Raw genomic sequence first — 26,902 nt, 5'->3', positions numbered from 1 at the left:
GTGTCTGGCAAATAAAGTCAAGACCCCCTCAAAAGTTACGGTTTATTTCATTTTAAGGATGAGCACCAAGCAACATCTCCAGGTGCTCCTTTGAGAACCAGGGCAAAAAAGTTATGTGCACCCCTGACTATAAGAGTTATCAATAATGTTGGATATCTTGAACACACTAATGTATTATTTTTGAAGTCACACATATTGAAGTTCATTCATCTGGTTAAATTTAAAACGGCACAAATCATGTACAGAGCCAGACATAATCTACTTCCTAGGAAATTAAAAACACTGTTCATAGACAGAGAGGGTGGGTATCATTTGAGAGGAAATCTACATTTTAAACAACTCAAGGTCAGAACAACTCTGAGAAGTATGAGTTTAACAATCTGTGGGGTGATTTTATGGAATGGTTTGGAGCAGGAGTTAAAACAAAGCACAAGCATAATTCAGTTTAAAAGGATGTACAGAAACACTTTTTTGGAAAAATATGAGAATGAAGAAAGGTGATTGAAGACGAGAAATTATTGTATATGTATGTATACGTGTAAATCTAAGTAGGAATAACTTGCATAATGATTTAAAGGACAATCATTGATCAAGTAAGGGGTGGGAATTAATAAGCATTTGCTTCCTCCTACTCCCTTTCGGACACATATGATTTATTATTATTATTAATATGTAGACTTTTTTTGTTGAATATACAAATATTACCATGAATGGATAAATACTGTATTATAACAATACGGTATTCTGTTTTTCACATTTGTTATTTGTTATTTTTGAATCTGTTCGAAATAAAGACTGAAAAGGAAAAAAAAAATCTGCTGCTGCGAAAATGTGGGGCAGGGCTGAAAAGTGGGGGGGCCAATGGCCCCCTAGCCCCCCCGCTTCCGGCGCCCTTGCCGGGGACACATGTATGTATAAAAGACATAAAAAAGTGCATTTTGCACTTTAAATCTATCTCCTCAGATATGAATATTGTCTGTATTAATTGTACAGGCACGTGTCATTTAATCTCTCCTATCTGACTTTTAAGTAATGATTTATCTGAAGATGTAGCACATGCTATAACACCAGTCATAAAACACGCTGTATAAAGTTTCATTAACTCGGGTCATACTGACACCAAGTTCCACTTTTATTTCAAAGAATGAAAACATTAGGCATTGCAAGCGAAGCATCATCTGAAGGCTAAACTGGAGCTTCACTCAGGAAACTCCTCCTAAACTCCAGCGCTCGGCCCTGCTGAGGATCGACCGTCCGTCAGACCGGAGTGCTGGTTCGATCCCCAGAGCTCACACACAGTGACGTCACCACTGAGGAGGAGGGGCTAGGACTGAAGGTGGTCTGGAGCAGGGGGGCCGGCCTGTCTGCTGTCATCGGGAAGTGGCAGCTGGTGGAAGTGCTGCAGGGCTTTGGAAACCTTCTCTGGACAAATGTTGTAAACTGGATGAGTGGGAGCCTGAGAGAGAGTGAGAGAGAGAGAGAGAGCGAGAAATATGAACCATAGAAGTAGCACAACAACACATAACAGCTGTTCATCTCCTCACAGCTCACTCTGCCTTCTGATCACTCCTCTACTTCATGTGTCTTTCTTTCTTTTTACATTTGATACTTGCGGTTTTGTAATATATTGTTTTATGAATGAATTGTATTCATTTCACTATTGAATTGTATTATCCTTGACGCTTTGGCAATATTGTTCACCTGACAGTCATGCCAATAAAGCAAATTGAGAGTGAGAGAGAGAAAGAAATGTAACTGTATCATAATGTGCATTTAAACACTTACGTATATATACATTTAAGGCCGATTTTTGCAATTTTTCGAAAGCTTAAATGAATCTGGTTTGGTTGTTGTAGAATTTCGGTGTTACTTATAACAATGTCTTAGTTCAGAATGAAACTAAATATATCTTAAGCTTCTGCACTCTATTAAGATGTATCTAAATGGTTCTGTGTTTATGAATGAAAATAATCCCTCAAATATAAATAAAAAACTGAGTGAACAGAATTGCAAGAACATCCGATAAACAATGCAATTCATTACAACATCCTTAAATGAAATGCAACTGCTCCTCTGTGTTTTGTCAACTCTAGTTTGTGGTAGGAGACAAACGGTGCAACGCAGTCGAATGCCACCTCAAAACGTTCCAAAGTTAAATCAACACGACACCAATTACAAAAGAAATAAGAAGATTTTAATGCTCAGAGACAGAATAACACCAAACCCACTGTTGAGTTTCTGTTTGGCTGCTTCATTTGAATCTGTATTATAATCTAAGAGGTGATATACGTATGCATACAGGGGAAGACTCAACGCACTGTTGTTGCCAGTAACAACAGGAAGCAAGAAAATAAACCCACTGACGGCGCCACCGAGAAACCACATGCCGTCTTATTTTCAACACCCCCACCGTCGGTGCTTCTCATTTTGTATCTGCATTCAAATGTACCCTGATCAGGAAGTGAACCCATAGACCGTCACTTAAAGATAAGAGGCATGTCATTAAATCAAAAGGGTAGAAATGAGGAACAGTGCCCCGCTCTGTTGAATACATGCGTGTTACTGTACTGCACAACATGGCAGATAAAAGAAGCTAATAGTTTCATAATGTACCACATGGGCACATCGAGGCGTTGCTGAGACTCAATTAAACGTTTTCATTAAGGTTACATTTACTTTTCATTTTCAAGGACCTTAACTATTACATTGTCAAAACTGATAATCATGTTGTTTTGTAATAAATAGAATAACCATAAGAAGCCTGAATAATGCTGATGCTTCGTGGACAACTTGACAGATAGATTTCATAATTCCTCATGAGCCTAAACTGTTCCTAGATTGGCTTAACAAGTCCAAGAATGATTCAGCAAAGTACTGTGCTAGATGAAGGACGTTTTAGATTTACACTGCACCGCTGTCTGCTCAGCTTTAACAGTGTTATAAACCAGTTATTCCAAACAAGAGACACTTGCGAATTGTCCAACGTTTCCTTAAAACTCCACCTGCTGCAATTAAACGGAGCATGAAAAGTACAAGCTAGCAGAAAATCAAGATGGAGTTAATGAAAAATGGGTAATGATGCAAAAGCAAGCTTGGATCAAATATATAGCAAGAAAAAACCCAGCCTATAGCCAATACATAACACTACATTTATATAACATATAATGTTAAGTATTTTAGCTTAGGGAATCCTGTGCCAGAAAACAATGAAGTATAACATGGTCGTTAAATGACTTCAACTACACCTGTGTTTCATTTTCTTAAGAAACTGATGAAAAAGATATGACCATAATAACGGAGATGTCTTCAGCAGTTAACCCTATTTTATTCCTTGTAAAAAAAACGATTTATCCGTGAAAGTAAACGATCCATCTCTGATTAAATCCCCCTTTGTTCAGCTGTGTCTCCCCCCCCCTCCTCACCAATCTGTTCTCCTCCTCGCCGAGGATCATCTCGTGGTGGAGGTCCATGTTCCCAAAGTGCTGCGCTATGGAGAGCCCGCTCAGGCAGTAACACGTGTGGTAAAAGTCTCTGGATCTGGAAACATGGAGACAGGAGTAAAAACCACGTGAACCACATTTCACTGTGTATGTGCTGCCACCGGCCTTAAAGGTCACCTATTATACTGTTTTTCATCAATATATTATCGTTCTCAGCAGCGTTTCCGCCAGGGGGGCGTCTTGCCGTCATTTGACGCCCTTATTCAGCTCAGATCGAGAGTTTTTATCGCTTGAAATGACGAAAAGGAAAAAGGACAAGGACATCCCTCTGTTGGAGGGGCAAAGGAGACTGGTGGGATTATTTTCGGAGTATTGAAGATCGCTTTCCCGACATCGGCGGTGCCACAGGACAAAACGGAACGTGCACGATTTGGAGGAGATGGGGGGGGGGGTGCTAGTGGAGCACGCGTGTGAACTGCGCGCTTCGGAGCCTTAAAAGAACACAATGGTGCTCTAGGAGGAGATTCAGGTGATAAGGTGGGGGGGGGGGGGGGGGTTACCTTGGTTGGTGATTGGCTAATGGTGACACAAGCCAAAACATCGTTATGACATCATAAAGTGGCCAAAATCTGATCAACTCATTTTCAGACAGGTTTTTATAGAAATGGATCAGGACAGAAAGTGAGAGAATCTTTGTTCCTGAAACTTTCAGAATCTCTTTCCACAGAGGGGACACATGTTGATGTAGAAGAGACATGAAGAAGTGGATTTTGCATAATAAGTTACCTTTAATGTGTGTGTGTGTGTGTGTGTGTGTGTGTGTGTGTGTGTGTGTGTCCAGATGGTGGTACTCACTTGCCCGGTTTATCCACCAGCCCCCCCCCGGGGTTCTGACAGCAGAGCAGGATGTACTCCTGCAGGGCCTGCTGCTCGAACATCCAGCGCTGCCGACTCAGCTCCGACTCTCCTGGAAACACACGACTCTCACTTTAGACCCATCACTCTCACTCTCTCAAAACAATTACTAAATACATTAGAAAAACATGAAATATTAAAAAAAATGAATCAAATTAAACCAGAGATTTGATGAGTGAATGAGGGGGAAATGTAAAAAATACATTTCAATAAAATAAAAAATAAAAGCCATTTTCAGTGCAAACATTCTATAGTTAATTTTTTTTAATAATTCCTTTAATGTGCTGACTGAGACAGGACACTTTATTAGAAGCTTACTTGCAATTTTTTCCCGAGTGTAATCCTTACTACTATTCCATGATGCATGTTATAATCTGCAATCACAGCATTTGTGATAAGCAGTGTTTTTTAAATGATGTCCTTAAGAAGTCTGTTGAAAAATTACCTTTGTTGTGTGAGAAACTGGAAGTGATTAGCCTGCATTACTACACTGACAATTATTCCGTGAAGCAGAAATCAATTCCCTAATAACTCTGTGAAGCATCTGTACTGATCAGTGAGTTAACCGGTTGCAGGCGTATTATTATTTAAAAGACCGGCACAGTTTTCCTAGTTTACTGTAATAAAAATCACATGTTGTCATTAATGTTTTCTGTCGGCTTTAGGGAACATTTTCAAACCAGGCCATTTTTTCTCTACATGTTAGTGGGGATAATGAAATCAATATTGAGTTGACTCTTAAGGGAGGAAGTATAATGAATGATTAATAACATACTGCAATCAGACTGTGTTTTATCAAGATACACTTAATTACATATTTTCATAAGTACATTTTTTAGGTTAAAATAAATGCAATTACTGGTCAAGTTTACAAAGGTTGTCAACATTGTTTGCGTCCAGTCTGTGTGTTTTCGCAGATATTAAAGTTCCCCTATTATACTGTTTTTCATCAATATATTATAGGTCTCAGATATATACAGAACATGTCTCTGAAGTGTTTGGCTCCAAACACCAAACAGATCATTGTAGCATTACCCATAATCCCCTCTGTTTCAGCCCTGTTTCCAAAGTGCTGATTCTGTGTCTGTTACTTTAGATGAAAATAAGGAGCCACTCCCCACGCCCCTCTGAGAGAGATTTGGTTAAGAAGAACACAATGGTGCTCTAGAGGAGATTCAGGTGATAAGGTGGGGGGGGGGGTTACCTTGGTTGCTGATTGGCTAATGGTGACACAAGACAAGAAATCGTTATGACATCATATTGTGGCCAAAATCTGATCAGCTCATTTTCAGACAGGTTTTTATAGAAATGGATCAGGACAAAAAGAGAGAGAATCTTTGTTCCTGAAACTTTCAGAGTCTCTTTACGCAGAGGGGACACATGTTGATGTAGAAGAGACATGAACAAGTGGATTTTGCCTAATAGGTGACCTTTAAAGAATATGTTTCCAGCCTCAGGTGCTTGACACATTAACAGTACCTTCTTTGAACAAGGCTCTGTGCAGCAGCGGCAGGAGTCCAGCCTGCCAGAAAGAGTAACAGCCGTCCACCAGCTTGTTGCTGCGGCCCTGAAACCCCCCCTCAAATCTCATCTGTCTGCTCACCACCCACCGCTGAGGAGGAAACAGGAGAAAACACATTTAATACAATCATTAAGGAGAAATACAGATACCAAATAATAATATTTTAGATTGAACATAATCAGTAACATGGATATAATGAGTTGGTAAGCAAATAAAAAAAAAGCCTGGAAAGTTGTATAACCTGATCATTTCCAGAGCTGAAGCTACACAAGGTCAACACGATGAAAAATGTAAATTGGAATATCGCTGCCATGGAAACTAATAATTGGTGTACATCCAGTCTTGCTCAGCTTTGATTTAGTAACTAGGAAATATTGGGTTTAATACCAGCTGGGGCTTTTAATCCTTGGAGGAACATGGAGGACAACGTTAAGCTTATTAATGCTCGTTCAGAAATTCATTTGAGAAATTATTCAAAAATAAATCTGAGTGTTTTCAGTGAGGAAAGAAAGGAACATTTACCACAGAGGGGGGGGGGGCAGCTGAGCCAGTAAAGTGTACTCAATGTTACAAACACATGTTTCTGCAGATAGCTACACCACATGAAATACAGAGGAAACACACTTTGAACTCAGTTCACTGTAGCCTTCAAACATTTTGTGCACGGTGTAAAACATTTGAATGAGACTTTCAAATAGTTATTTAGCTGTAATGTGCTCACCTATCTCTTCATGAAGTCAATATGAAACTTGATAAAAGGCATTTGACCTGAAATGAACTTTGATCTTCACCATAAATGCGTCATCCTGTTTAGTTTAGTACCGTCTTTATTCGATCCGTGTGATGCTGTGGGTATTATCCTGCTTCCTCCTCTCTATACTCCACATGTGATCATGTTCTCTTGAAACGTCTCATGTTCAACTGAAGCACCTGACATTGATGAATTCATTGCAGTGACATTTATACCTTTTTACTCTTCAAACTGTGACTGTTCAAAAGACCTCATGAAAGACGATACAAGAAGTGAGGATACCCGGCCCGGAGGAAGCCCGGGGTCCCCTTCTGGAGCCAGGCCCAGAAGGAGGACTCGTCGGCGAGCGTCTGGTGGCCGGGCTTGCCACGGAGCCCGGCCGGGCCCAGCCCGAAAAGGCAACGTGGGCAACACCTCCGCTTCTCCGTCCCGCGGGCCCACCACCTACGGGAAACATCAATGGGGTCGGGTGCGCTGCCAGAAGGGTGGCAGTGAAAGCGGAGGGTCTCGACGGACCAGACCCGGGCGACAGAAGCTGGCTTTGGGGACGTGGAACGTCACCTCTCTGGGGGGGAAGGAGCCGGAGCTTGTGCGGGAGGTGGAGCGTTACCAGTTGGATCTGGTTGGGCTCACCTCTACGCACAGCGTCGGCTCTGGAACCTTACTTCTGGATAGGGGTTGGACTCTATTCTTCTCCGGAGTTGCTCAAGGTGTGAGGCGCCGGGCGGGTGTGGGGATACTCACAAGTCCCCGGTTAGGTGCTTCGTTGTTGGAGTTTACCCCAGTGGACGAGAGGGTCGCCTCCCTACGCCTGCGGGTTATGGGGGGGAAAACTCTGACTGTTGTGTGTGCTTATGCACCCAACAGCAGTTCAGAGTATACGGCCTTCTTGGAGACCCTGGAAAGAGTCCTGTATGGGGCTCCTGAAGGGGACTCTTTAATCTTGCTGGGAGACTTCAACGCACATGTGGGCAATGATGGAGACACTTGGAGGGGCGTGATTGGGAGGAACGGCCCCCCTGATCTGAACCGGAGTGGTGGTTTGTTACTGGACTTCTGTGCTAGTCATGGATTGGCCATAACAAACACCATGTTCGAACATAAGGATGCTCATAAGTGTACGTGGTACCAGAGCACCCTAGGCAGAAGGTCCATGATCGATTTCGTTATCGTATCATCGGACCTGAGGCCGTATGTTTTGGACACTCGGGTAAAGAGAGGGGCGGAGTTGTCAACTGATCACCATCTGGTGGTGAGTTGGGTCGAGTGGCGAGGGAAGCCTCTGGATAGACCTGGTAAGCCCAAACGTGTAGTTCGGGTGAACTGGGAACGTCTGGAGGAGGCCCAAGTTCAGGAGGCCTTCAACTCACACCTCCGGCGGAGCTTTTCGGGCATTCCTGTGGAGGTTGGGGACATTGAACCAGAGTGGTCGGTGTTCAAAGCCTCTATTGCCGAAGCCGCGGCGGGGAGCTGTGGTCTCAAGGTCCTAGGTGCCTCAAGGGGCGGTAACCCTCGAACCTCCTGGTGGACACCGGTGGTCAGGGAAGCCGTCCGACTGAAGAAGGAGGCCTTCAGGGATTTGTTATCCCGGGGGACTCCCGAGGCAGTTGCAAGGTACCGACAGGCCCGAAGGGCAGCAGCCTCATCCGTGGCCGAGGCAAAGCAGCGGGTGTGGGAGAAGTTCGGAGAAGACATGGAGAAGGACTTTCGGGCGGCACCAAAGTTGTTCTGGAAAACTGTCCGACACCTCAGGAGGGGGAAGCAGGGAACCATCCAAGCTGTGTACAGTAAGGATGGGACGTTGTTGACCTCAACTGATGGAGTGTTAGGGCGTTGGAAGGAACACTTTGAGGAACTCCTGAACCCGACAACTCCGCCCTCTATGTTAGAGGCAGAGCTGGAGTATGACGGGGGATCAACACCAATCTCCCGGGGGGAGGTCACTGAGGTCGTCAAACAACTCCACAGTGGCAAAGCCCCGGGGGTGGATGAGATCCGCCCGGAAATGCTGAAGGCTCTGGGTGTTGAGGGACTGTCATGGTTGACACGTCTCATCAACGTTGCGTGGAAGTCGGAAACAGTACCGAAGGAGTGGCAGACCGGGGTGGTGGTTCCCCTATTTAAAAAGGGGGATCAGAGGGTGTGTGCCAATTACAGAGGCATCACACTACTCAGCCTCCCCGGGAAAGTTTACTCTAAGGTACTCGAAAGGAGGGTCAGGCCGATTGTCGAACCTCAGATTGAGGAGGAACAATGCGGATTCCGTCCTGGTCGTGGAACGACGGATCAGCTTTTTACTCTCGCAAGGATCCTGGAGGGGGCCTGGGAGTACGCTTATCCGGTCTACATGTGTTTTGTAGACTTGGAGAAGGCGTATGACCGAGTTCCCAGGGAGTTACTGTGGGAGGTGCTGCGGGAGTATGGGGTGAGGGGGTTCTCTACTCAGGGCCATCCAATCTCTGTACTCCCAAAGCGAGAGCTGTGTCCGGGTCCTCGGCAGTAAGTCGGACCCATTTCCGGTGAGGGTTGGCCTCCGCCAGGGCTGCGCTTTGTCACCAATCCTGTTTGTAATATACATGGATCGGATTTCGAGGCGTAGTCATGGGGGAGGGGGTCTGCAGTTCGGTGGACTAAGGATTGCACCACTGCTTTTTGCAGATGATGTGGTTCTGATGGCTTCATCGGTCTGCGACCTTCAGCACTCACTGGATCGGTTCGCAACCGAGTGTGAAGCGGCTGGGATGAGGATCAGCACCTCCAAATCTGAGGCCATGGTTCTCAGCAGGAAACCGATGGACTGTCCACTCCAGGTAGGGAATGAGTCCTTACCCCAAGTGAAGGAGTTCAAGTATCTCGGGGTCTTGTTCTCGAGTGAGGGAACAATGGAGCGTGAGATGGGCCGGAGAATCGGAGCAGCGGGGAGCGGTACTGCAGTCGCTTTACCGCACCGTTGTGACGAAAAGGGAGCTGAGCCAGAAGGCAAAGCTCTCGGTCTTCCGGGCCATTTTCGTTCCTACCCTCACCTATGGTCATGAAGGATGGGTCATGACCGAAAGAACGAGATCGCGGATACAAGCGGCCGAGATGGGTTTTCTCCGCAGGGTGGCTGGTGTCTCCCTTAGGGATAAGGTGAGAAGTTCGGTCATCAGGGAGGGACTCGGAGTTGAGCCGCTCCTCCTTCGCGTCGAAAGGAGCCAGTTGAGGTGGTTCGGGCACCTAGTTAGGATGCCACCTGGGCGCCTCCCTAGGGAGGTGTTCCAGGCACGTCCAGCTGGGAAGAGACCAAGGGGTAGACCTAGGACCAGGTGGAGGGATTATATCTCTTCGCTGGCCTGGGAGCGCCTTGGGATCCCCCAGTCAGAGCTGGTTGATGTCGCCAGGGAAAAGAAAGTTTGGGGCTCTCTGCTGGAACTGCTACCCCCGCGACCCGATCACGGATAAGCGGGAGAAGATGGATGGATGAAACTGTGACTTTCAGGGTTTTAACACTCGCTGTATACGATCTTAAGGAGAAAGCGTTCACCACTACATTATTCACCAGCGTAAAAAGAAAAACACAACAAGGCCATATCAATCTAAGAGTCACCATGAATCTTTTCTTTAACTTAGAGGATTAACCATTTGATTCAGAGATGAAACCTGAAGTGGTTTATGCATCACTCCATAAAGGACGACATTATGCATAGTTTCAATAAGAAAACGACGGATAAAAGATCTCATCCCTTTGTTAAAACCATCATTATTGTGCTACTGTAAACAGAGACTAGATTCTTCAGGGACAGATGTGTTATTTTAAGATGCAGATGTTTTCAGACGTGTCTCCCGATGAGATCAATATACATCTCTATTACAATATCTCTTTTGAAGTGTAATCTAGGAATACATTATCATTTTTTATGCTATACTTTGGGAACAGTCTTATTACTCAAATCTATTTAAGTTTTGTGTATTAGGGCTTATATTATATTAAAGAGATGGTACATTTAAAAAGGGGTTATTGCTAATACAGGTTATGGTCTTCCAAATCTATTTTCTTCAGACCAAAACCAAAATATATTTGATTGATAATTATAGAAAACAGAAAGACAGCAAGTACTAATTTGAAGAAGCTGGAACCACTGAATATCTAGCAGGCCTTGAGGTTCAAAGTGTTGAAGACTATTTTCCATCAGTACTTTAAAACCTGACTGAGTTGTGGTGCAGTGTCGGAGTGAGTCATGCTGCTGTAGATATCGTGGTGTCATCTTACAACCTTTACAAACACCGTCTCTGCTCCAATCACACTCAGGCCAAACCTCTGAGACAGATGCTTACTGGGGGGGGGGGGTTCTTTGATACAGGATATTATACAAACCTGTGAGGTTGTCATATACAAATGTCCTTTCATTGCCACATAGTTGAAATATATGCAGAACAACAGCGACAGTATGATACCGTGGGGGGGGGGGGCATTTCACTTCCTTGTGCAATATAAACAATTTGTATGGTTTATAGAGGACATATCCTGCTCATTTTCAGGTTCATTTGTGTTTTTTGCCTCTATGTTTACTTGCTTTAATTTTCAAAAAGTGCCTTATTATTCTCATACTGCCTGTGCTGCAGCTCGTCTTTTCCCCCTTACTTGAATCCCTTGAATGTAACAAGACTGTTTTACATTTATAAATGTATTTTATTAAAAATGTTTTTAATGTAATACTGCCTCCTTCACGTCGAAAGGAGCCAGTTGAGGTGGTTCGGGCACCTAGTTAGGATGCCACCTGGGCGCCTCCCTAGGGAGGTGTTCCAGGCACGTCCAGCTGGGAAGAGACCAAGGGGTAGACCTAGGACCAGGTGGAGGGATTATATCTCTTCGCTGGCCTGGGAGCGCCTTGGGATCCCCCAGTCAGAGCTGGTTGATGTCGCCAGGGAAATGAAAGTTTGGGGCTCTCTGCTGGAACTGCTACCCCCGAGACCCGACCACGGATAAGCGGGAGAAGATGGATGGATGGATGCCTGTTCAGTGTTCACTATTTCATCTATGTTCCCTAACTTCTTTTTCAATGTTTTTTAATAGTGTGCTGGACTTGGATTCAGGGGATAGCAAGTTCGAGTCCCACTGCAGTCAGCATGTCGTTGTGTTCCTGGGCAAGACACTTCACCCCAAATTGCTCCTGTGGGGATTGTCCACAGTACTGAATGTATGTAAGTTGCTTTGGATAAAAGCGTCTAACAAATGACATGTAATGTAATGCAATGTACTTATTTGATTTTACCAACGTATGCTTCTTTATTTAATATGTTAGTCTACTCATGTATCTTGCCTCTTATCTGCACCTTCCCCTTTTCTGTAATGTCCTCGTTGTGACTCCAATGAAGGATATCTGATTCAGATATCCTGATATTTAGAGTTAAAAAAGAGACTTGCTGAAGGAACTAAAGCACCTGACCGAACACAAGATGTTTCTCCTTTTAATAAGAGAGGTGAAAACAAAAGAGCTTCAGATTACTGTAAACACTACTGGATCTCTTTTGTATTTTCCCAATGACCTTAAGCATTGTGTCATTAAACCGAGTCCCTGAACACATCTCTACCCAAACTAAAGCTCCATCATGGCTGCTGTCCTGACCTCTTCCCTCTCTGCAAGCAGGCAAATGACGAGGATTTCCCGCAGTGCTTCTCAAAGTGTGGTCCGCGGACCACTGGTGGTCCGTGAGCGCCCCCTAGTGGTCAGCGAGTATATTGGTAACATTTCACATTTGAAATAAATAAATACATTTAAGTTTTCCGCACTCTCGCGGGAATATCTCCGCAATGGAGCGAGCTAAACTTTCGATGGCATGATATAGCCCAGCACAACACCTTCATCACACTTGCTGCCACTTGTTTGTACCATTTTCAGGCGATTTGTAATCTGTTCTAGAAAAACGATGCGATTTTGGATATTTGTGGAGTTAGGTGGTCCGCGAGTGTTTTTTTATTGGTTAAGTGGTCCTTGGTATGAAAAGGTTTGAGAAACACTGCCCTACAGGGATCAACGCAGGATCCCAGCAGAAGCCTCCGTCAGAAAGCTAATAGGGACTTTTTGTCCTCTTGTATGCCAAGCGCCTGGTGGCTGTATAAACAACTCAAATGAAAAAATGTCACCGTATTGCTTCCAGCTACGTCTCTAAATACTTTTATGAGACAGGAAATGCTTTTGAAAACACAATTAAAGGAAAGTAATCGAAGATGTAGGACAAAGTCTGATAAGCTAAACAGACCACAGCTGTGTAATATATCACGCTTAAATTGGCCTGCATTTTCACTTTCACAATGACATCTTGTTCCGTGGCCCTCACAGTTATCAGCAGCCAATAAAAAGGATATATCTGCAGCACAAAGGCTCTGTTGCAAATGATAGGATCTCTTTTAGACTTTAGGACCCGAGCCGAGCCGAACCACGTTATCCTGTTTTTATGTTATTTAAATATGAGTTTCTTTTGTTGAATAACCAACTAAATGTCAGGTTTTCTCACCAGCAATGCTTTAAGATCCAGCATATGTTCTTTTCCCAGGATGACGAGGGCCGCCGTGCCGCAGAAGGTGTACCCGCCGTGAGCCTCCAACCCCGGGACCCCACTCAGACCCCCCTCCCAGTTCTGACAACTGGAGGAAATCAAACACACACCATAAAACACTGCCTGCTTTATGGAGGCTCAAAACACTCATTAATAATTCATCAACAGGCTGTGTGTGTGTGTGTGTGTGTGTGTGTGTGTGTGTGTGTGTGTGTGTGTGGGGTCAGGGTGTACCTGAGGATCCAGGTGGCCGTGTCCTCGAACAGTTTGGGTGTGAGGATGTTTGTGAGCGTCGCTACAGAAGCTGCACAATACGCACTCCTTTAAAAAGAGAAACACACATCAACAACGAGAGGAGTGGGTGGGCAGGAAGTCCGCCTCCACTCAGAACATCATCCAACGCTTTGCATTTTTAGACTGCCAGCAGGCCAAATATAACATTATCTGTCATACTGTAAAGTAGTTTGGGCTTTTGTCTTCCTCTGCTTTAAGAATGTATATCTTTTTTATATTATCATGACATCCCTTGAAGAGCGCAGAAACAACAATGACTTTATCCAACTAATACATCTTATTTATGTTTGTTAAACCTTGACATAGCTTATTCCTGACGGCATAATCAGTGTTGTTATAGTCTGGGTATGCTCAGTGACGTCTACCTGACATTGGGCTATTTATTAAAATAAAGGAAAGTTGTTATTTTAGCTGACTTTCAGACTAGGTTTGTACGACAAGTCATGATTGGTTTCAGCGTGTTCAGAGCATTTTAGATAGTCACAAAAAGATGCCTTAACACTAGTTTTATCAATAGATTTTAAAGGTTTTATCCTTAAATATCTGCCTTCCCAGTGAGCTAACCAATCCACCTATACACTGTATATGTACGTCGAGATACACTTCATCATGTTTGTCTTTTAAATATGTTGCTGTTCAATGTTTTAATTGTCAACAAATCTCCTGAAGAGATGCAACCCATCCCTCTCTGTGGCACTCCCAAGCCCATTTGATAATACCGAGTTAAATCTTTAAAAACAAAGAAAAGGGTCGCAAATAAATAGTTCCATTTCAAAAAAAGAAGGCATTAGTTATTCCCTAAGACAGCTGGGTCCAGAAGCGTTCATACGTCACTAAAGTAGAACTAAATATTGCATTTAACGGGACTATTTAGAGCTATCGATGAATCGACGAAGAGGTTTTTTGACAATGGAGGTCTATGGCACAGAGGAATAAGCTACATAAGGCTTTGGATGCACAATCAATGGCTGGATCAATGTATTCCTGGTTTTGGTGCTTTCATGGGATTTGTTGACAATAAGAAAATGATTGAATATCAATAAACCCTATCCTTAAGTGGGTTAGAGCAAACCCCCTGCTTCATAGGCTAATAAACCCCTTTAAAAGTCAGTCAGGGCTTTTTTTCTTTCTCTCACTGCATGCACAGTTACGATAAAGGGTGTTTAAATAATACAGAATGACAGCAGAACGTTCATTGGTTGGAAACGGAACACAGTTTCCTCTGAGAGTGAAAAAGTAGCTTTGACTTTTTTTTTGCAGAAGATGATCCCTCAAAGCTGCTTATTAAAAACACCCGCCACCACACAGAGGAGATTCTCACACACACACACACACACACACACACACACACACACACACACCACACACACACACACACACACACACACACACACACACACACACACACACACACACACAACACACACACACATCACACACACACACACACACACACACACACACACACACACACACACACACACACACACACACACACACACACACACACACACACACACACACACACACACACACACACACACACACACACCACACACACACACACACACACACACACACACACACACACACCAGAGATGTGGGTATTTCGCCTCTTTTCTATTAACACCAAAGGGAAGTGAAATAAAAATGTATCTCCTACTTTTTGGTGAATACACTAAATATGCTTCAGTAAAATGTAAAAACTCACAATATAAAATAGCACTGCGGATATTAAACATGCTCCTAATCGTGTCTCTTATGGCTGTGACTTCTGGATGTTTCTGTGTGGGGCCTGAATAAGAGATGATGAAGAGAGGAGGGAGAACAGAGGGTGGGGGGTATGTTCTCACCTGATATCCACCTCTCCTCCAACGTGCATCACAAACGAGCCATTTGGCTGCTTCACTGACAGTAGGAAATCTAAGAGCTTCTTCCTGGAGAGGGTCAGCACAGGAGGAGAGAGAGGGGGGGGGTTCAAAGAAGAAGAGGAGGAGGAGATGTATGGGGACGAGAAGAGCGAATAATATATAGAGTAAAGGAGAGGGGATGAAAGGAGAGGGGATGAAAGGAGAGACAGAACAGAGGGGAGGAAGGAAAGTCAGAGTAAGTGCTGCACGTTATGAATACAATTGACAAATGATACATCAAAAGATTGATATAAATGCAAAAAAAATATGAGTCAGAATTCATGTCAACACAAACGTTAAAAAGTTAAATAAGGTATTTATTAAATTATAACATCATCATGATAATTCTAACATGCTGCTATAACCGAAATATTAGTACTTTTAATAAGACATTATATTGAAAGGGGTTTAAAGGCTGAAATAAATACATGAATTTCAAATATTATACTGGCACTTATTATTCTATTTATAGTATAGAGGCAGGCATGTGACCACAGTATAAAAACCCAGTGATACCTTCAGGGGGCGTTGATACAAACAGTGTTGTGTATATTCTACTATGTGGAGTATATGGTGTTATCTCTCTCCTACAGTGTCCTTATGTGATGCTCTGTGAGTCATAGGCAGTGGTGTAGTGGGGATTTTTTTAATGAGGGGAGAGATACTATGGACGCGCTCGTGAACCGTCAACGGGGGGGGGTACACTGTGGACCTCTGTGTCGCCTGTCAGCGCAACTTACAGGATGCCGTTTAAAAAATATAATAATAAAGGGCGGTGCTTTTTGGGCGGAGCGACGCTGGGTAAAACTGCAGTGGCGTCATCTTCAATGCGACACAACTCACAAAACACACTGTCCCCCCTATTTCGCAAATGAGGGCCTATAGGCCCCTTGTCATGTCTGCCGATATCTGGTTTTCTTATGTCTGTTTGTTTTTATCTGTGTCTATGTTGTTGTCAGTGATGTATTGTCTTAACTTTTTTAAATGCCTCTGATGTGCTGCAACCCATTTTCCCCTTGGGGACTAATAAACGAATACTACTATACTACAATGGAGGATGTGGAAGCGATCGTTTACTTGTTTCTTGGTGTGTGGCTTGTTATCACTGTCACTACCCGATCCGTCCCCCTGCCCGATCGGTACTGCGCATGTGCGAGATGGTCCGCCATATTGGACAACTCCGGACGGCAACCCAAGTAGGACACTTGACACAGTGGCTTTTAGCAAAGCTCAAAAATAAAACGAGAGAGAGATGAGTTATTGTTATTACAACGTGACTTCACTATTATTTAACAACTCTTTTTATTGGGTTCTTTTATTTGGGGTTAAGTACATTGTCAGAATAAGTGAGAAATTAATGTAACTTCTGTTAGACAGCCATATGCCATACATTTGTGCATACATTCACAGTAAATATTTATTCAGTATGATAGCTGTCTAACAGAAGTTAAATTAATTCCTCACTTATTCTGACAATGTGCTTAACCCCAAATAAAATAACCCAATAAAAAGAGTTGTTAAATAATAGTGAAGTCATGTTGTAATAACAATAACTCATCCCTCTCGAGTTTTCTTGTTGAGCTTTGCCAAAAGCCACTGTGTCAAGTGTCCTTCTTGGGTTGCCGTACGGAGTTGTCAAATATGGCGGACCATCTCGCACATGCGCACTGCAGATCGGGCTGAGCTGCAGATCGGGTAGTGACAAGTGACTGTCTCTACCCGATCCGTCCCCCTGCCCGATCGGTACTGCGCATGTGCGAGATGGTCTGGAAGTCCGGACGGCAACCCAAGATGGACACTTGACACAGTGGCTTTTAGCAAAGCTCAAAAAGAAAAACCGAGAGATGAGTTATTGTTATTACAACGTGACTTCACTATTATTTAACAACTCTTTTTATTGGGTTCTTTTATTTGGGGTTAAGCACATTGTCAGAATAAGTGAGAAATGGATTTAACTTCTGTTAGACAGCTATCATACTGATGAATACATATTTACTGTGAATGTGTGCAAAAATGTATGGCATATGGCTGTCTAACAGAAGTTAAATTCATTCCTCACTTATTCTGACAATGTACTTAACCCCAAATAATAGAACCCAATAAAAAGACTTGTAAAATAATAGTGAAGTCATGTTGTAATAACAATAACTGATCTCTCTCGGTTTTTCTTTTTGAGCTTTGCTAAAAGCCACTGTGTCAAGTGTCCATCTTGGGTTGCCGTCCGGAGTTGTCCAATATGGCGGACCATCTCGCACATGCGCAGTACCGATCGGGCAGGGGGACGGATCGGGTAGTGACAGTGACAATCACAGCAAGAAGGAAAGTGATCACAGCAAGCGCGCGATCTTGTGACGATTCTCTCTGACCAATCAGCAGTCGAGAGTGTTGACGTCACTAGTTCAGCCCTGGCCCTGGCCTGATAGAACCACGATTTGATGGGGCCGGAAAAAGAGGGAAAAAGTACCCGCTAGCCGGTGCTACGCTATATGGAAAGGCCACCAAAAACTGGCCTGGCCGCTTGAGGACGATTAAGGACGCTTAAACGGGGCTACCCGCTGCAGTGGAAATGCGCCATTAGAAGGAGTTTTATAACAGACGAGTGAACTGAGTTCTGCTTCAACAGAAACTCTCCTGTGTGCTATGTTCCCCTTGGTGTGGTACAAAGGCAGTGGGGTGACGGTACCTGTCTATAATGTTGTAGGACTCCTCTGTGCCGATGATGCAGAGGGCGTTGACCGCAGCGTAGGTCGGGGCCAGGTGGGCGTGTTGGCCCGGACCCCCGGAGAACCCCCCCGTCGGGCTCTGACAGCGAGACAGAAACTGACACACACTGGAGAGAGGGAGAATAATTGTACTTACACACACAGACAGACACTATAACAACGACACTGAAATGAATTATTAGTCAACAAAAACAGGAAGTGCTTCTTGCATATTTGATTAATGCATCTGCACTGGTTATGAAACTGTAACCATGGAGATAGAGCGGAAGACAAAGCATACATGCCTGCTATTCTTATTTCTTTTGCTGCACAATTCCTGTCAGTGTAGTTGACCTTTAATAATAGTTGAACATAACATTTTTACATTTGTATGTATATGTTTCTAGTTATTGTGCTTTTTTATCATGTTTTTAAATTATTGTTTTATTATTTGACTCCCATTGTGTTATTTGATATTGTATGTATTCCCTGTACAGCACTTTGGTCAACTGAGGTTGCTTTAAATGTGCTATAAATAAAGATTGAGATTGAGATTGAGATTGAAAAGATGTAACAAATAAGAAAACATGAGCTTGTTCAAGGAAATGTTGAAGATTGAATCCGGACCTTTTCCTACTTATACTGAAAGAACAGCTAAATATGATTATGTTCTTAAGTAATGGGTCTGCTCCCTTTCCATTTGGGTCAGAACCCAGTGTGTATCTACTTTAGCAGAGTGACACTCGAAAATAATATGAAAATAGATTAAGAATGTCCTTTAAGATTCGAAAACAAATGCCAACACTTGTCGACTTATACCCTAACATGGAGATACAGCTTTTCCTCACATTAAAACACACACAGTTGCTATCTACGTCTCAGTCAGCAGACTCTAGAGCTGACGTGGCACTGGGCATCTGACCCACTGTTTAATATCTTTCCAGCCTCTGTGCACTGAGCTGCTTCCCTCATAAATGTCCTCTTTATCCTCAGCCATGGAGAGAAATCACAAAACTGTCGTGAGCCAAGTGAGTTGGACGAGAACGCCACGTTAACTTTGGCCAGCACTGACCTGAGAACAGTGTGCATTTCATGGGATGGAGAAAGCAATCTGCTGTATTGTTATGAATCCTCAAACAGGGCCTGTGTGTTTCTCTGCGAGTGTGTGTGTGTGTGTGTGTGAGCGCAGGGCAGTGCCATCCGGTGTGTTGGCACGCCTCTCAGTCGTAATGAGCGCGTGGGCTGGCAGCCTGGCATGGCCGTGGCCCCGGGAGTGTTAGTTTGGACTGGCAGTAATTTAATCAAATGACATTTCGGTGGCAATAAAAGCATCAGCGTTTAAAGTTACTGCTGCACAAACATTTCTAAAATGATACACTCGCTTGTCCAATCAAAATTAGGGGCCATTATGATTGGAGGAAAAACATGAATGGACTCTTACTCTTACATGAGTATTCAATCCTATGGGGGTTTAATTACAGATGAGCAGTTATTTCTAGAAAGGCAGGAAATGATTTAACAGCACAACCCAAACAAATGTCAATCCTGGCTTGGGGAAAATGGATTCACACATGGATTATTGGTCATTATAGGATCATTTAAGGTATTTATTTTTGTAAAAGTGTGCTCTGAATCTCTGAGGATTGTCTTGGTGGGGTTTTAGAGCCATATTTGATTTATTAAGCTTCGGAAAGAAGACATTCGTTTTACTGGAACAGGTTATTTTGTCATGACTGGTGTGTGTTCATGCACAGTATAATAATATGTTTGCACCAATGACGTTTTTAGTTTTAAGATGAATTTCTTGTTGTTATTTCTGCATTTCATCTTGATTATTTTCTTAACGTAAAGCACTTTGAACTGCCTCGTTTCTGAAGTGTGCAATAAAAAAATCACTTGCATGCATATTGCATTACTTTATTATGACACAATAAACAACAATTAATAGCATGTCGTACAATGAGTTTATGAGTAGCTGCTGCAGTTCATTATCCAAGTGTTTGCATTGCAGCAGCATTTGATCACTACTAATTATGGGAACTGCTTTATGCAAGGGTGATAAATAACAAAAAGCATTTGGCAGTGCCTCTCAGTATTAATCTTGCTGTAGAGAGAGTGTGTGTGTGTGTGTGTGACCCACTCTGAGGCGACAGCAGTAGGAATGGGCTCCTCCAGTAACTCCAGACTGTGAAGAATCCAGAAGCACAGCCACGGTCTGCTGGCATCCAGACACTACACACACACACACACACACACACACACACACACACACACACACACACACACACACACACACACACACACACACACACACACACACACACACACACACACCACACACACAACACACACACACACACACACACACACACACACACACACACACACACACACACACACACACACACACACACACACACACACACACACACACACACACACACACACACACACACACACACACACACACACACACACACACACACACACACACACACACACAATTATAGCAATAAACAAGATCAGTCAGTCGGACGGAGACGAGAGGAAACAGAGCAGCAGAGGGCGGGCCTTCAGGAGCAAAACTATCACACTGCTTATTCTCAGTGTTGGGTAAATATACGATGAGAAAATAAACAGTGACTTGATGTCTTTTGTGTTGTTTTTCTTACATTATATCATGACTCAGCTTCTAATTTCCTTTTCCAACAGTGCTGCGATGTTTACGCAGAGATAAGCACCGTGCTGTCAATCAAAATAAACAGTTTGAGGTCAGAACAATGTGTTACTGACAACGAATGCTTTCCTCTCTATTTTTCAGGAGAGAGTGACACACAAAAAGAGAGGCGACCTTCCTGAGAGTGGGGGGAATACAATGGTATTTCTATTTAAAGCAGGGAGATAATCATCCAGAGGCAGTGAGAGTTACACAGGAGATCAAGTGAAGAGGATGTACTGTATGTGTCACAGGGTTAACAAATATCCATAAACATGTAGTTAGCAGGTGTAACACGGTACCTCATAAGCATCTGATAAGTGACGTAAGCCCTTCTTGAGATATTGGTAGTGTTGTTCCCGCAGCAACGTTGGCCTGAAGACAAAAACAAAGGACAGAAAGATACATTAGAAATAGGCAGCAGAAAATGTTAAAACAGATATTTAAGAAACACCTACAACATATTCACTTCCAATTCAATTCAATTCAAAACCTTTATTTATCCAGGTGAAATCCCATTGAGATCAATGATCTCTTTTGCAAGGGAGACCTGCAGCAGTAGGTTCCACAAGAAAACATAAACAACAGAACAACAAAAGGACATCATACAGCAAAATGTACAGGGATTACAATTTACATATTTAACCACAAGTACAGGTACCAACAGCATCTGATTTTGTAGCATCCAACCGAGCTTTAAAAACATGTAGTGGTACTAGCTTGGTAATTTTCCATTCTTTTTGCAGACTGTTCCATGTTAGTGGAGCTGCACATCTAAAAGCTTTCTTCCCTAAGACAGTCCTAGCACTTGGCACATTTAATAAAACCACAGCATGCGATCTCAGGCAATAAGTACTTTCAATTCGCAGAGAGATCAGGGAGCAGATATAAGATGGTAGTTTATCCAACATGGCTTTGTAAATGAAAAAGTACCAGTGACTGAGCCTCCGTACGGTAAGTGATGGCATAACCGCCTTGGTATACAGGGTACATTAATGCGTAAGTGCTTTACAATTTGTCAAAAATCTCAGTGCGCTGTGATACGCAGCAACATTCCAATTCACTATCGTTGTAGAAATGCTCTTCTTGGACACACTAGTTTTTCTATTTTGAATATCATGTTTAAGTCATAACACAAAATGATAAACGGTTCATTAATGTTTATGTTCAGTTTCTAACACATAATGTTCCCTCCGCTCACAAGGCTTTTTAGAAATATTATCTATTCAAAATTCAACATAAAAAGAATACATGTAAATATTTGATGGAAATGATGATTAGGAACAAAAAGGAAAAAGGAATATAAAATCCAACACACTTCAATTTCAGAACTGCTGTCTCGCCTGGGTTATTGTTATGTGGCATACATCCATCTATCATATAAACGCATTTATAAAAACAAACATGAAATAAAAATAAAAGAACACTTTGTTGATCCCACGCAGGGAGCAATAGATAGAAAAGTCACACACTGTTCTCTTTTATCATTATAATGTCAGCGTGCTCCTCAGTAGCTTTCATCTGACACACACACACACACACACACACACACACACACACACACACACACACACACACACACACACACACACACACACACACACACACACACACACCACACACACACACACACACACACACACACACACACACACACACACACACACACACACACACACACACACACACCACACACACACACACACACACACACACACACACACACACACACACACACACACACACACACACACACACACACACACACACACACACAGAGTATTTCACAGATCCCTGCCCTAGCATTTCTGACTTTACATTTCCTGGATAGTAAATTCACAAATAAGACAACATTTTCTTTTATTTACGGAAACATTTATGATCTACCTAGAATGTAAAAAGGCAGAGCCAAAAATGCCCGTGTATTAAAGTAAATTATTGTTAATTTAAATGCAAGAAAACTATTAAAGTGCTTAAGTACTACAAAAAAAATTTACTTTAAAAAGGCACGAAACAGTTGCTTTGTTACTTTTTTAATGACTTTTGTTTTTATTATACCAGTTTATTACAAAAAACACAATAATTACCAACTGCTTTGTTTTAAAAGACTTGAAATAAAGTCTGTTTTGCCCCAGTGTTTATTTTTGTAAGATTCTCATGATAATCCATATTTGATCTGGCAGATGTGGGTGGAAAATATTAGTTACATGTACAAAAAAAACACATCAGTACATTCCTGATTAAACTGATACAATGTCAGGAAATAACCAGAGCCTGGACGCTTTGCTTTCATGTGTTATGTCTGAAATTAACCTCATAACCTTTTCATATAACTACAATCCAAAAAAGATGAAAACTAACCCTCTGTAACTCAGAGTCCACGCCACACAGAAACACATTATCTCTACTTGCATGACCTCTACTGAGAAATACTGCTTATTTACTTGGAGTACATTTTCCCTTTGGCTGTGATGCAGGTCCACGCAGTTGTCATAGAAATGAAATGAGAGTCACCCCACTAGGAAGAGGCTGATGACAGCTGATAGCAGCAGCAAAGTATGTGGGCTGATCCACAAACCAATTAGAAAACAGCCGCCATACATCACCGTGCAGCCGGCGCTACAGGCTAACAGCAGGTGGGGGAGATACAAACAACCAATGAGCACGGCTCTAATGGCAGCCAGTGTATTCAATATTATGAGTCCTGTGATTAATGATCGTAACTAAAGCCACAAATTATCTGACCAATTAAATACTGCTGGTTTTAAAAGGGCAGGTTTTTTTTAATGTATTTATAAATGTTTTTTATGATTTACTGAGTTCAGGTCAGGCCAATTTTGTGTCCTGATTTCCCTCATTTGTTGTACTACTATCCTACTACTACAGAAAAGCAACTTAATTTCCTTTCTATACAAGCAGACAAGCCAGTTCTGAATCTCTTAAAACATGTACTCTACTGATTTAGCATTTAAATTGTAAAGTAAAACAACATTTAAAAGTGCAAATCATGCAATACAATACTTCATACTTAATATTTATGATATCAATCCATTAAAGAACAACAATGGCTTGGATGTTCTTTAGGTTATTTTATAATACATATATTATAATATATAAGATTTTAAAATAATATCTGCAGGGCAAAGTTTTTCTAAAGGAATATGTCCTTAAAAATACTTTCTTGTTAGATGTCAGTTATATCTCAATAAGCAGTAAGTCAGCGGTGTCAAACTAAAGGCCCGGGGGCCAAATCCGGCCCGCGACTATATTTGATGTGGCCCGCAAGAGCTTGCAAAGAATATAATATGTATAGTTTATTAGTTTATTATACGGTTGAATGCCACTTTACAGAAGCACGTTGTCCATAAACTACATGTCCCACAATCCATCTCATTTTTTGACATGCACACTGAAGAGATTTGCAATGTTTTGCCCCAGACTTCTGCTTTCAGACTTAGTTAGTTATGAAGTTATTACCCTATCCAATAATAATCCAATGCAGAGGCAATGATGTAATATAATACATTATTTTATATGTATGATATATTTATATATGCATTTATATATAGTCTTAAAGTTTTGAACTGGCTTTTAACACTAGTTGAACATAACATTTTGATATTTGTATGTGTTAACATGTGTTTCTAGTTATTGTGCTTTTTATCTTATTTTTTATTATTGTTTTATTATTTTACTCCCATTGTGTTATTTTATATTTGTTCTCTGTACAGCACTTTGGTCAACTGAGGTTGTTTTAAATGTACAATATAAATAAATAAAGATTGAGATTGAAAGTCACAACCGGCCCTTTGAGTGCAACCATGATGCTAATGTGGCCCACGATGAAATTGAGTTTGACACCCCTGCAGTAAGCAGTGAATAACATCGTCACAACCACTGATGTAAAAAGAACTGAGACCTAATGGAAAAGCATTAAAACCAAACCTAATCGCTGTTAATTAAGAAACGTCAGCTGAAGCTGCACAAACACTTTTCTTTTCTAGATACTTACTGTGGTAAGCTGTGCATTTGCTTGTAAACACTGACGACTTCTTTAATGCTGCGTTCCACCTTTTTCTGGGGCAAAGAAAAGTAGTGGAAGGAGGAGAGTGAAAACAGTCAATATAAAGGTCATTGTGAGAGAAATAATATAAAAAGCATGCATGATAAACACTACTTACAGTTTAAAAACCTTAATATTATAATTAATATTATTACATTCAACTTTTTTGGCAGTATGTTGGTACTAATCAGCTGATGGATGCAAATGAGCTGTTGAGCTAACCTCAACAGATGTTTGACAACATGCACCCCCTTATAAATATGAAAGGTTAACACAATCATATTTATGGTAATCCTGTTTTTGACCTTTATTAGTTCAACTGGAATGTCACTTTGGTTTCAGGGGTCTCTTAATTGCTACTGTCCTGGATGAATATAACCACACACTAACGATAGATCAAGACCATGACATATCTGTAAGGTTAATCAGTGCTGTAAAGTAACTAAGTAGATGTACTCAAGTACTGTACTTAAGTACACATTTGAGGGACTTTACTTGCTACTTTGTACGTCTACTCTACAATTCATTTATTTTGTACCTTTAGTTAGTTACTAAATAAGACGTTAGTTGCACCTGGAGTAACATTCACAACATTCACCCTGCAGTATACAAAGCAATTCAAATTAACTGCACCCTTATTTATATTATTCTGAAATGGGCAAATTTGCATAAAGCATACTTTGACTTGTATGCATTATGCTCGTAGGCACATTAAGAATATGTTGATGCTAATCCTTTTGTCCTTTTACTTGAGTAACATTTTGATGCATGACTTTTACTTGTAACAGAGTATCCCTACAATCTGATACTTCTACTTTTGCTTATGTACAATATCTGAGTACTTTTTTCACCTCTGAGGTTAATTTACGAATATCTATAGGTGTGGGGGTACTCAGGTTTAACTGTCTAAGTTACTTAGTTAAGAGCTAACTGAATGAATGCATAATCTCATTAAGGTTCAATGCTAGCTACTTAAAGGCTTGCTAACTGGAAAGCAGGCTCCGATCATTTGTCTAAACGATGGGCCGATGAAAGCAAGAGTACAGAAATTAAGTGTCTGAGAGTTTAATTGATGTGACACTCAGTAGCTGCAGCATTAGCATTAGCCACATTAGTTTACGGAGCTAATCTGTGCTCACCTGCTCCACTGAAGTCACCGTCTCCACCCCGTCATCCACCAGCATTTCTGCGGAATGATACTCATTGAAGCACCGCAGAGGCGTCGGTACACCGTCCATGATGATGGTGATAGGATCCGTCAGCTGCAGGGGATGCTGCACGTTTTAAAAAACGATGCTGTAGGTTTGTTTTGATAGTTTAGTGTCAGTTGGCTCCGCTCACTTCCTGCTCAGGTTGCAGGGGGGCGGAAACTGCGCGAGCGCCAGCTACGGCGACTCCAAGGGAACAAAAACCTCCGTCTGTCACTGTAGTGCGAGAGACAGCAAAGTAACACACACAGCCGCTTGTAAGTGTTTCATGTGAGTTTTATTAAATATTATTAAATTATGGGTGAGCCAATGTTCGTGTCCCGTTCTGTTTCATTCATATTCTGCTATTGGTGTTGTTAAATTGACGTCGAAAGAAGCAATGCCACCACACGCGGTAGTTCTTCCGTTGATCTGCATCAAGTAACAACAAACTAGCACCGGAAGTAGTTTGACTTATCCTTCAAATTAAAAGCTTAAAGTTGCTCCCAAAAGTAACAAACCTTTCACTTCAATAAAAATATCTGTTTTCATATATTTGGAAACTTATGACTGTCAACCAGACACAACATTTAAGTGTTATGCAGCCCCAGAACATTAGGGGCCCTGAAGTCTCATATCACATATCTCATGGCTTCTTTGAAAACCATCGTCTTATTGCAACACCTGAATCATCAGGATACATTATTTCAGGTACCATTATTTGAATAGCCACTATTTTAAATAATGTTTTAAGGCCTTAAATACTAATTGTATATATGACACATTTTCTTTATAATGCACTTTACTAAATACAGTGTGTGTGTGTGTGTGTGTGTGTGTGTGTGTGTGTGTCGTATACTTCTGC

General features: G+C 42.0%; 1 protein-coding gene across 1 annotated transcript; it reads right to left on the bottom strand.

Moving 5' to 3' along the window:
- Nucleotides 1-1,088: 1,088 nt before the first annotated feature.
- On the bottom strand, nucleotides 1,089-26,382 carry fntb (farnesyltransferase, CAAX box, beta). Its single transcript, XM_034220919.1, has 12 exons — nucleotides 25,990-26,382; nucleotides 24,800-24,864; nucleotides 21,090-21,162; nucleotides 20,212-20,303; nucleotides 18,053-18,199; nucleotides 15,313-15,396; nucleotides 13,400-13,486; nucleotides 13,124-13,253; nucleotides 5,835-5,967; nucleotides 4,296-4,407; nucleotides 3,423-3,537; nucleotides 1,089-1,456 (listed from the first exon to the last, which is right to left on the bottom strand). Exons 1-12 carry the CDS (start codon nucleotides 26,086-26,088, stop codon nucleotides 1,325-1,327), a joined length of 1,269 nt encoding a protein of 422 aa, XP_034076810.1. The 5' UTR covers nucleotides 26,089-26,382; the 3' UTR covers nucleotides 1,089-1,324.
- Between the last annotated feature and the right edge of the window lie 520 nt (nucleotides 26,383-26,902).

This window comes from Gymnodraco acuticeps, unplaced genomic scaffold, assembly GCF_902827175.1.
Source record: "Gymnodraco acuticeps unplaced genomic scaffold, fGymAcu1.1, whole genome shotgun sequence".
Classification (NCBI taxonomy): domain Eukaryota; kingdom Metazoa; phylum Chordata; class Actinopteri; order Perciformes; family Bathydraconidae; genus Gymnodraco; species Gymnodraco acuticeps.
The sequence above is the reverse complement of the archived record's forward strand: the minus strand, read 5'-3'. Positions and strand labels throughout refer to the sequence as shown.